General features: G+C 37.8%; 1 protein-coding gene across 1 annotated transcript in view; it reads left to right on the top strand.

Annotated features, from left to right (window-relative positions):
- The window catches only part of LY96 (lymphocyte antigen 96), a 20,051-nt gene extending 8,475 nt beyond the window's left edge, over nt 1–11,576 (top strand). Inside the window, exons 4-5 of the mRNA XM_006860069.1 lie at nt 9,201–9,253; nt 11,478–11,576. Coding sequence (XP_006860131.1) covers nt 9,201–9,253; nt 11,478–11,576 — 152 coding nt within the window. The remainder of the gene's footprint in view (nt 1–9,200; nt 9,254–11,477) is intronic.
- The last annotated feature ends 605 nt before the right edge of the window (nt 11,577–12,181 follow it).

Raw genomic sequence — 12,181 nt, 5'->3', positions numbered from 1 at the left:
ATAGCTTGTTTCATTACATTGATTATTATCCCCTCCATATATCATCAGTTTACAGTGTTTCTCTCTATGCTCTTTAGCTTTTTTTTTTTTTGGAATAATTTCATTTTTTGAGTCATGCTACTATTTTCACCCTTCTTCTCTGAGTTGTTTCCCCCTTAACATAAATTCACTGCCTCCTAAGGTTCCTATCTACTCTTCAGAGTTTCTGTTGTCAGTTTGGTTCCGCATAGACAGATCTTTATACGTACTGATAGATCTTGGAACAAGATGGCTCTGTAGGATTACTACTGGACTGTCAACCTAAGGTTGGCGTTCAAGCCCACCAATGCTCCACAGGAGAAAGATGAGGCTGTCTGCTGCTACAAAGATACATTGTTGTTGTTAGATGCCATCGAGTTGGTTTGGAAGCATAGGCACAACGCACTGCCCAGTCCTGCATCATTCTCACAATTGTTGTTATTTGCAAATGGGAATTTATCTTTGCTGCAAACATATCTATGAATTTGGTTAAGCATATTGCACCATCGAATCAATTCCAAGCCAGTTGTAACCCTTGTTGTTGTTAGTTGAGTCGGTACTAACTCACAGCAAACTGATGCACCAAAAAGAATCAAATATTGCCCAGTCCTGCGTCAACCTCACAATTGTTGCTATGTTTGAGCCCATTGCTGCTGCCATCCATCTCATTGGGGGTCTTCCTCTTTGTGACCCTCCAGTTTACCAAGCATGATGTCCATCTCCAGGGTCTGGTCCCTTCTAATAATGAGAAATGAAGTCTGGCCATCCTGGCTTCTAAGGAGCATTCTGGCTGTACTTTTTCCAACACAGATTTGTTGATTCTTCAGTCCTTGGTACTTTTAATATTCTCTCCCAGCACCATAAGTGCATCAATTCTTCCATTTTCTTCCTTATTCATTGTCCAATTTTCACATGTATATGAGGTTATTGAAAATACCATGACTTGGGTCAGGCATACCTTACTCTTTGAACTAACATCTTTGCTCTTCAACACTTTAAAGGTCTTGCGTAGCAGATTTGTCTAATGCAATATGTCGTTTGATTTCTTGACTGCTGCTTCCATGTGTGTTGATGGTTGATCTGAGCAAAATAAAATCTCTGATAACTTCAATCTTGATGTTATTTATTGGTCCATTTGTGAGGATTTTTGTCTTCTTTACATTGAGGTGCAACCCATACAGAAGGCTGTGGTCTTTCATCTTCATCAGTATTTTAAGACCTGTTCACATTTAGCAAGCAAGGTTGTATCATCTGCATATCAAGGTTGTTAATGAGTCTTCCTCCAATCCTGATGCCAAGTTTTTTTCCTATAACTCAGTTTCTTGAATTATTTTTTCAGCCTACAGACAGAATAAGTATGGTGTAAGAATACAATCCTGGTGTACCCCTCTCCTTTTTTCAGTTCAAACAACTGCCTCTTGGTCCATATACAGGTTCCTTATAGGCACAATTTGGTGTTCCAGAATACTCATTCTCAGTAATGCTGTCCATAGCTTGTCATGATCCACCCAAAAGCCTTTGTGCAGTCAATAAAACACAGGTAAACATCTTTCTGGTATTCTCTGCTTTCAATCAAGATCTATTTGACATCAGCAATTATATCCTTCATTCCATGTTCTTGTCTGAATGTGGCTGGCAGTTCCCTGTCAATATACAGTTGCAGTTGTTTTTGAATTATCTTTAGCATAATTTTCCTTGCATGAAATGTTAATGATCTTGTCTGATAATTGCCACATTCTGTTGGGTCACCTCTGTTTGGAATGAACACAAATACAGATTTTGTACAATCAGGTGGCTAGGTAGCTGTCTTCCAAATTTCTTGGCATAGATGAGTGAGTGCCTCCAATGTCGCATTAGTTCGTTGAAAGATTTCAATTTGTATCCCATCAATTCCCAGAGACTTGTTCTTTGCCAATGCCTTCAATGTACCTTCAATGCCATTGCCTTCAGTACCATTGGCTCTTGATCATGGTTGAACATCGACCATTTCCTGTTGGTATAGTGAGTCTGTGTATACCTTCCATCTTCTTTTGATGCTTTCTCTATCATTCAATAGTTTGCCCATAGAATCCAAGTTGAGGCTTGAATTTTTCTTCAGTTCCCTCAGTTTGAGAAATGATGAACTTGTACTTCTTTTTGGTTTTCTAACTCCAGATCTTTATACATTCCATTGACCTTGTGTTTCTGAGCTGCCCTTTGAAATTTTCTGTTCTGCTTTTAGTTTTCTAAATTTCTTGTAGTCATTAGAGCATCTTTGTGCTGTAGATGAATTTGAGTCTCTTCTGACATCCATTTTGGTCTTTTCCTTCTTCCTTATCTTCATAATGACCTTTTGCTTTCTTCCTGTATGATGGTCTTGATGTCATCCCACAGCTTTTCTGGTTTTCAGTCATTAGTGTATAATGCATCAAATCTATTCTTCAAATGGACTGTAAATTCAGATAGGATATATACATGGACTTGTTTTAATTTTCTTCAGCTTCAGCATGAACTTACATATGAGCAATTGATGGTTCCACAATCGGCCCATAGCTGTGTTTCGGCTGAAGATATTTAATTTTCCACCATCTCTTTCCACAGATATAGTCAATTTGATTCCAGTGTGTTCCATCTGATGATGCCCACATGTATAGTTATCTTTTATGTTGTTTACAAAAGATATTTCTAATGAATATGTCATTGGTCTTGGCAAATCCTATCATGAGATCTCCAGCATCATTTCTATCACCAAGGTCATATTTTACAACTACTGCTCATTCCTTTGTTTCCAACCATTTTATTCCAATCACCTATAATGATCAATACATATTGATTGCATGTTTGACCAATTTCAGACTGAAGAGGTTGGTATAATTCTTCAATTTCATTATCACTGACTTTAGTGGTTGGTGTGTAAATTTGAATAATAGTGGGCCTTTCTTGTAGGTGTATGGATATTATTCTATCACAGACAGAATTATACTTCAAGATAGATCTTAAAATGTTCTTTTTGAAGATGAATGTGAGGCCATTCCTCTTGAATTTTTGTTTCTGGAGTAGTAAACTATATGACTGTCTGATTCAAAATGGCCCATCTCAGTCCATTTCAGCTCACTGTTATCTATGATATCAATGTTTATGTGTTTCATTTCATTTTTGACAACTTCCAATTTTCCTAGATTCATATTTCATGCATTCTATGTTCTAGTTAATGTTTGCAGCGGTTTCTCTTCATTTTGAGTTGTGCTTCATCAGAAAGTGAAGGTCCTGAAAGCTTTACATTTGCATCATCATGATTAACTCTACTTTGAGGAGGCAATTCTTCCCCAGTTGTCTTTTGAGTGCCTTCCAACCTGAGTGGTTTATCCTCCAGTACTATATCTGATAATGCTCTGGTGCTATTCCTAATGGTTTCATCTTTTGGCATTAAATTTAATAAAGCTCTTCTTGTCTTCATAATGTTTTCAGTGACTAAACATTTAGAAGTAGTCTATCTCTCCTTTTTCCTAGTTTGTCTTAGTCTGTAAGCTCCGCTGAAACCTATCCACCATGTGTGATCCTGCTGATATTTAAAATATCAGTGGTATAGCACTTCCAGCACAAAGCCATCATAGTACAACGAACTGACATCCCTGGTAACCATCAAATAATGTTTTTTAAGCACAAGTCTTTTCTTGACTTTTAAACAATAATAGTGTAATACAATATTTGACCTTTTGTGATTGACTTATTTCACTCAGCATAATACCCTTCTAAGGAGCTCTGGTAGTGTAGTGGTTACAAATTGGGCTGCGAAACTTAAGGTCAGCGGTTCAAAACTACCAGCCGCTCTGTGGGAGAAAGGTGAGGCTTTCTACTCCCGTAAAGATTTACACCCTCGGAAACCTTGTACAGGGTCGCTATGGGTCGGAACCGACTTGACGGCACTTAACAACAACAACAACAATGCCCTTCTGGTCCATCCATGTTTTGAGATGCTTTGCAGATTCAGTGTTATTCTTGAAGGTTGCTTGGTATTCATTGTTTGTATGTACCAATGTTTGTGCATCCATTCTTCAGTTGATGGACATTTAGGCTGTCTCTATCTTTTTGCAATTGTGAATAATTTTATGAGGAACATGGGTGTGCACGTATCTATTCGTTTGGTTCTTATTCCTTGAGGATATGTAACAAGTAGAGGAATTGCCAGGTCTTATGAGGTTCCTGTTTCCAATTGTTTGAGAAAGAGCCATATTGTTTTTCCACAATTATTATACCATTTTACAGTGCCAAATATCAAACTTCCTAAGTTTGTCCCCATTTTTTTAATAGATGATCTTTATATTTAGAGGTTTTATATTTAGGTCTTTAATCCATGTTGAGTTCTGTTTTGAACATGGTATAAGATATGGATCCCACTTGGCAATGATATATTATTTTTGATTTATTGTTTGATTCTGTTGTTAAAGATTTTGTTAAGAATTTCTGCATTTATGTTCATAAGGGACATTGGTCTATGGTTTTCTTTTTTAATGATGTCTTTGCCTGGTTTAGTGTCAGGGTTATGCTTGCTTCATTAAATAAGTTTGGGAATTTTCCATCCTTTTCTATGTTTGGAGTAGTTTGAGAAAAATTGGTGTCAGTTCTTCTCTGAATGTTTAGTAAAGCCATCTGGGCCCAGACTCTTTTTGATTTTTTAATGGCATCATCAAATTCTTTTTTAGTTACAGGTAAGCTAAGTTTTCAACTTCCATCTGTATTAGTTTAGGTGAGTAGTTTGTTTCTAGAAATTTCTCCATTTCTTCTAGATTTTCAAATTTGTTTGAGTACAATTCTTCATAGTATTCTGTTATTATCCTTTTTATTTCAGCTAGTTCAGTTGTAACGCCCCTCATATAATTTACTATTTGCATCCTCTTTTTCTTTTCTTTTGTTAGAGCTGTAAGTGGTTTGTCAATTTTATTAATCCTTTTAAAGAACCAAATTATTATTTTTATTTTATTGGTTTATGCAAATTTATTGACGAAAAACAAATCAATTAATAGCAGAACCATTGATCACTCAACCATTGATAGCTTGCCTCATTTATTCAGCACTGTATTAAACAGTGGAGTCCTGGTGTGGCACTGTGGGTTAATGTGCCAGACTGCAAAGCTGTTTAAACTGCAAAGTCAGCAGTTCAAGATCACCAGCTGCTCCTTGGAAACCCTATGCAGGGTCGCTATGAGTTGCAACCGACTCGACGGCACTTAACAACTTAACAACATATTAAACAGTGTTTGTTTTTTAAAAACTTTTTATTGTGAATTGAGTGAAGGTTTACAGAGCAGATCATCAGTTTGACATTCAACAAATCATATACTTTGCTTCATTACATGTTTGCAATTCCCTCCATGCACCAACAGTTAACAGCATTTACCTCTGCTCACTTTAACCTCTGCATTCCTCTCTGTGCCTCCTGGCACCCCCATCTTTACTCTGCCAACCTCCCTCCAGTTGTATATTGTCTGCCTCATCACTCATGTCAACATATGTCTACACTCTAGTACATATATCATTTCCTCTTCCCCCCACCAAACCCTCATAGATTGTCAAGAACTCCCCCCTTTTTTGCCCCTTGATGTACAAAATAAACAACAAAAAAACAAAAATATAAACCACACAGGGATACATAATTGTTTAAACAACCAAGGCAGTGGGTTTGTTTGTTTTTTGTTTTAAGTGGCTAACAAAGGAGTTGTGGTGGTATAGTGGAGTAAGCGTTGGACTGCTTACCACAGGTTGATGGTTCAATCCCAGCAGCTGCTGTAAGAGAGAAAGATCAGGCTTTCTGCTCTCATAAAGATTTACAATCTCAGAAACTCCACGGAGCAGCTCTATGTCCTATAGTGCCTCTCTGAGTATGAATCAACTTTATGGCAGTAGTTTCATTTTTTATGGAATAGCTAATAAATTTGGGCATATTTTCATGCACTTGTTGACTGTTTGAATATCCTCTTAGTGTAATGTCTGTTCAAGTTTTTCACCCATTTTTTGGGTCCCCTACTTTTTGGATTCACTCCTTGTCTTTGATTTTGGAGAGTTTGATTATGCTATGTCTTGGTGATTTTCTTTTGGAATCTATCCTTCCTGGGGTTTGTTCAGCTTCTTGCATGTTTATCTTCTCATCCTTCAAGATGTTAGGAAAATTTTCTTCCAGAAGCTCTTCAACTATTTCTTCTGTGGACTTCTGTGATTCTTCCTGTTCTGGAATACCAATAATTCTTAAGTTATTCCTCTTCATGTTATCCAGCATGAATCTTAGACTCTCTTCAGATTTTTAAATCCTTTTTACTGCTTGCTCTTCTATCTCAGCAATATTGAGAGATTTGTCTTCCAGCTTGCTGGTTCTGGCTTCCATCTCTTCTATTCTACTCCTTTGCCCTTTCAGTGTATTTTCCATTTCTGATATTTTATTATTAATCATCTGGACTTCTTTTTGCAGGTTTTGGATTGTTTCCAATGCTGTATCTATCTTGTTTGATTGCTCCTGTAGCACTTTCCTGACTTCTTCCTTATTTTCCTCCACCCCTTTTCAGACCCTTTGAATTTATTCCCATATCATTCTTCTGAATTCCTTCTCAGGCAGATCCAGAGCCTGCTCTTCTACTGGAAAGTCTATGTCTGCTTCCAGCTCATTTATCTCAGTTACTTTTTTCTGTTTTTGGACATGTGTTGAGGACATGTGATCTTTAACTGTGTTTTCTTGGACATTTTCAGCAGTAATGTGAGTTTTTAATGCTTAAATGTATGTATGTTGCTTTGTTGTTAAGCTTGCTGAGCATCTCCTGGTGGATATGATCTGGAGATAGGCTTCCCTTTTCACATGTAATGCCTAGCAACTGCTATTGGCTCTTGTCCAGATGGTGGGGTACTACAGGGTATCCTTGTAGCTTAGCTGTATGGGCACAGTTGCTGTCTCTTCTTGGGTAAGGTAGGGGGACAAAGCTCCAATCCCTGGGAGAAGAATGAGGTCAAAAGGACCAGAAAGAGACACTATAAAAGCTGAGACAGAAACCACCAATCAAAACCAAAACTAAAATTGTGATAGACACTGTCCACTGGCCTTTGCTGTGCAGACAGGGATAAAGGGTCCCACACAGGTCAACTTTGGGGCTGAGTCCCAGAGTCAGACGTCATTAGAAGCAGCCTGTGGGTTTCTTCTCTGTGCCGTTGGAAAACTGTGGGTGCAATGCTGAACTCTTTTGGGGGTGTGCTCTCACCTGTCTGAAGGCGTCTGGGCTGGGCAGTGAGGGCACAATCGGAGTGAGAAGGAAAGATATGTGAAAAATGAAAGGTGAAACATGAAAAATCCGTTACACCTCTCCCTCTAGACGTGCAGCTCCACGGCTTCTAGTGCTGGGTCACTGCCTCTGCTTGGCTGTTGGGTCCCCTGCTTTTTGAACTATGAAACCAAACCTTCCCCACTGCCAAGTTGATTCCAACTAATAGCAACTGTCTTAGTCTGGCTTCTCTAGAGAAGCAAAACCAGTGAATCTTATATATATGTATACATGGTGGTGGTTGTATGCCACCAAGTCAGTTGCAACTCAATGACCTTGTATAGGATTTCCAAGGCTGTAAGTCTTTGCTGGAACAAAAATCCTCATCTTTTTCCTATGGAGTGATTGGTAGATTTGAACTGCTGACCTTGTAGTTAGCAGCCCAGCTCGTAATCCACTTTGCTACTATGTATACATAAAGAGAGGTTTATATCAAGGAAGCGGCTTACACAGTTGTAGAAACAGGCAATTCCAAGTCCGTGGGTTAGATGTCAGGCTGGGGGCTTCTGACTCACATAGCTGCAGGGCTGCTGAACCAAGATTGGATGGTGAGATGGTAGATGCTGATGGCTCCCAGGATTGGCTGATAATAGAGCAGACCACTGACTTAAGTCCAAAGAATTAGAGGTCAGGTGAGACATATGCAAGATCCAGACCCAGTAGAGAGCAAGCAAGCCTTGCCCTAATGTACAACATATTGGAAGCAGGACACATCCCCAAGGAACCATCTTTTCAAATTGATTTACTGCTCATAGCAGACCTCATCAGGTTGTCATTCCAACTCATAGCAACCCTGTATAGGGTTTCCAAAGTGTCACAGGTGGGTTTGAACTGCCAACCTTGTGGCTAGCAATCCAGTGCTTATCCTACAGGGCCACACTGGGACTCTATCATAGAGTTGATTATATTATATTAAATCTCATTATGGGGGTAACTGTTTGCCAAATCTTAATCGCCAAACCATTAAGAATCCTGGCCCAGTCAAGTTGACACAAAACCTTCTCACATTAATCCTGTAGGACAGAGTACAACTGCTCTGTAGGGTTTCTGAAGCTGTAAATGTCTATAGGAGTTGACAGCCTTATCTTCCTCCTGAGGAGCAACTGCTGGTGTTTGAGCCTTTGACCTTGTAGTTAGCAGCCCAGTACTTAATCAATTGTGCTATCAGGGCTCCTTTTGAATAAGCCCCCTCCCTCCCCCAATTTTCATTTTGCATTGGACTTTGCAAATTACATAGCCAGTCGTAGAACCAGGGGTAACCAAAGCAAAGCATGTGCCCCCATGGTGCTCACAGACTAGTGGAGGAAACAGGCTCATAACTAAGTCAGAAATTAGATTCAAATTTGTTACATGCTTTCAAAGATACCAGGATCCCTGGTGGCACATGCACTTAAGTGGTTAAGTGTTCAACTGCTTATTGAAAATTTGGTGGTTTAAACCCACCAGCTTCTCAGTGGGTGAAAGATTTGGCATCTGTTTCTAGAAGGATCACAATCTTGGAAAGCCCTTGGACAACAGGTATCTATGAGAGGAAGCATCATGGGGAGGCTCAGCACAGGCTGCTGGAGAGTATCTGCAGCTCTAAGAAAGCACATGGGAAGAGCAGCCAGGGTATGAGAGTCATAATTTCATTACAGTTTTACTAAGGCCTGTCTCCTGCCAGTAGTAAAAGTGTAAAGGGGGCTCTCCATACTGCCAACCAACCAACCAACAGACCAAAAAGCCTAGAAAAAACACCTAATAATTGTGTGGTGCTATAGGATAAGCACTGAACTGCTAAGCCAAAGGTCTATGGTTCAAGCCTACTAGCTGGTCCATACAGGGTAGCTATGTGTCAGAACCGACTTAACAGCACTTAACAACAACAGAAATGACTAATATATATATATTTTATTTTTGCAGAGACTGTGAATACAACAATACCATTCTCCTTCAACGAAATACATTTTTCTAAGGTATTGTTTAAGATTTGTTTTGTATTTTCTCAACATTTTGCAGTAGCAGACATGTTAAGACTTTGAAAGAAGCAATTCACAACCTTTAAAAATAGAAGTGATAGATTAAGATGATCAAGACTATTTTTCCACTTTCCCCCCTCATTTTTTTTGAACATTTTATTTCTTTTTTGTCTTCTTAATGACTTAAAAAAATGTTTTATTGTGAATTATGTGATAGTTTACATGGGAGAACGTTAGCTTTACATTTATCCTATTGTATATTGTTTCATTGTCTCCCCTCATTTTGATCATTTGTTTTTCTGTGGAATAGGAAAAAAGTTACACAAAAGAAAGTCTCTTTTTACTGCATTTTCTCTTCTAACATGTTTTGCTAAAAGTAATACAATGACTCATTATTAGTTTATCAAATAATCTTATGAGTATATCAAGTAATCTTCAGATTATAACACTGAACAATCATGTGGATAACTCAGTAACTCTCTCTATATTGTATACCAAATATTTATATGTATTTAACAATGCTGTTTATAAATATTTGGCACATATGTATATGTTGTTGTTGTTAGGTGCCATTGAGTCTGTACTGACTCATAGTGACCCTACGCGCAACAGAACAAAACACTGCTTGGTACTGGGATAACCTCACAATTGTTGCCATGCTTGAGCCCATTGATGCTGCCACTTTGCCAATCCATCTCAATGGGGGTCTTCCTCTTTTTCTCTGACCCTCCACCTTACCAATTATGATATCCCTCTCTAGTGATCTTGTCCCTCCTGACAATATGTCTGAAGTACGAGAGATGAAGTTTGGCCATCCTGGCCTCCAAGGAACACTCTGGCTGCACTTCTTCCAACACAGATCTGTTCTTTTGGCAGCCCATGGCACTTTCAATATTCTCCTCCTACACCATAACTCAAAAGCATCAATTCTTCTACGGTCTTCCTTATTCACTGTCCAGCTTTCATATGCATATGAAATTATTGAAAATACCACGGCTTGGGTCAGATGCACCTTAGTACTCAAGGTGACATCTTTGCTCTTTAACACTTTGATTATACATCATTTGATTTCTTGGCTGCTGCTTCCATGAGGGTTGATGGTTATTCCAAGAAAAATGAAGTCTTTGACAACTTCAGTCTTTTCTCCATCGATAAAAATGTTTGTTTATTGGTCCAGTGGTGAGGATTTTTGTTTTCTTTACATTGAGATGCAATCCATACTGAAGGCTATAGTCTTTGATCAGTAAGTATTTTAAGTAGGTATATACTTTAAAAAGAGTATATGTATGTATATACTCTTCACATACTGACATGGTTGGATTCCAAAGATCAGGTCAGTATGCAAAAATCAGCATTATGTGAAAATGGAAGATGAATATCAGATCACAAAATGGAGGATGACTACATTATTATATAACTGCCACATGACATTGTTATATAGCTGCCAAATTACATCCTTACCAAATTATATCATCATATAACTGCCAAACCACTGATAATCATGGCCTAGCCAAGCTGACATATAATCTTAATCATTGAAGCCAGCGATACTCTTGCCTCCTACTTCAGCATTCATTACTGCCAGACATACATTGTTATTTCGAAAAACAGTTGGATAGTAGATTTCTTTTACTATTGTTGTAAATGCAAAGTGTCAGCTAACGAGACAGTCAGCAAGTAAGGAAGGAGTAGGTGTACTAAATATATATGTTTGTAATTTATGTAATATACTAAATATAAGAATTGGGAGACCAATAATCACATAAACTATAGATTTATTTTTGTTACAAGATTTTTCTTGAAAACTTAGTATGAACATCTAGACCTTTGTAAAACTACTTAATGCCTCAGTGAATAATACAGATATAAATTTGGATATTTGCATTACATACCTATCAAGGAAATTTTACTTTTTAGTGACTTACAATAAACTTTAGCACTGTATACTCTTCAGCTATTTTTTTTTTTTTTACAAATTATATCTAAAATTTTAAAAACTCGTAGACTAGTCTCTAAAATTTTAAATACATAATTTTATAAAAACAAATGAATTTTATGCTCACTAAATTCAAAGGCTTGGAAAATTTTATCACATAGGAAAACAAAAACTTATAATCAATTCAATTTAAAATTGCTTTCATTTAAACAATAAAATTCTTATAAGAACTTTAAAATAGAAACAATAAGAATTTTACATTGTATTTCTTTTTCCTTGTTTTAGGGACAATACAGGATTGTTACAGAAGCCATTGCCGGAAGTCCTGAAGAAATGCTCTTTTGTTTGAATTTTACCGCCATACATACATCCAAATTAAAATAGAATAAATGGAGCATATTTTTGTTTTTCGTAGGCTTTGTTCTTAATGAAAGTTTTTTTTTTTTTAATTTTATTCTACTCATTAACAAATCTCTGGGGTTCATTTGCCTGCTGCTGCTTTGGGGAAAAATGACCAGTGTTGCTCTCCATCAGTATGTCAACCAGGCCCACATGCTGGGAATTAACTTTCTACAACCCATACAAAAACATGCCTGCCCTCATGCAGTTTATACTTTCATGAAGAGAGTGCCTTAGTTTAGATCAGAACTAGCACAAAGCAGGTAGCTTTAACAAACAAATTTATTTTTTCACAGTTTGTGCTATTGTTGTTAAGTGTTCTGGAGTTTGGTTTCGACTCATAGTGATGCTGTATAGGGTTTCCGAGGCTTTTAAATCTTTTGTGAAGCAGATCAGAAAGCCTCAGCTTTCTCCCATGGAGTGGCTGGTGGGCTCAACTGCCAACTTTGTAGTTTGCAGTCCAGTGCTTGTCTTATGGAACCACAGTTTAAGAAGCAAGAAGTCTGAGCTCAGGGCTGTGGCTCAGGAAGAAAGCTTTTATTTTTGGCTCTGGGGGAAGCCCATGTCTGCTTTCAGTTTCTGTTCCTTAG

The sequence above is a fragment of the Chrysochloris asiatica genome, unplaced genomic scaffold (assembly GCF_000296735.1).
Source record: "Chrysochloris asiatica unplaced genomic scaffold, ChrAsi1.0 scaffold00036, whole genome shotgun sequence".
NCBI lineage: Eukaryota > Metazoa > Chordata > Mammalia > Afrosoricida > Chrysochloridae > Chrysochloris > Chrysochloris asiatica.
Note: the sequence above shows the minus strand (reverse complement) of the source record. Positions and strands in the feature narration are given on the sequence as shown.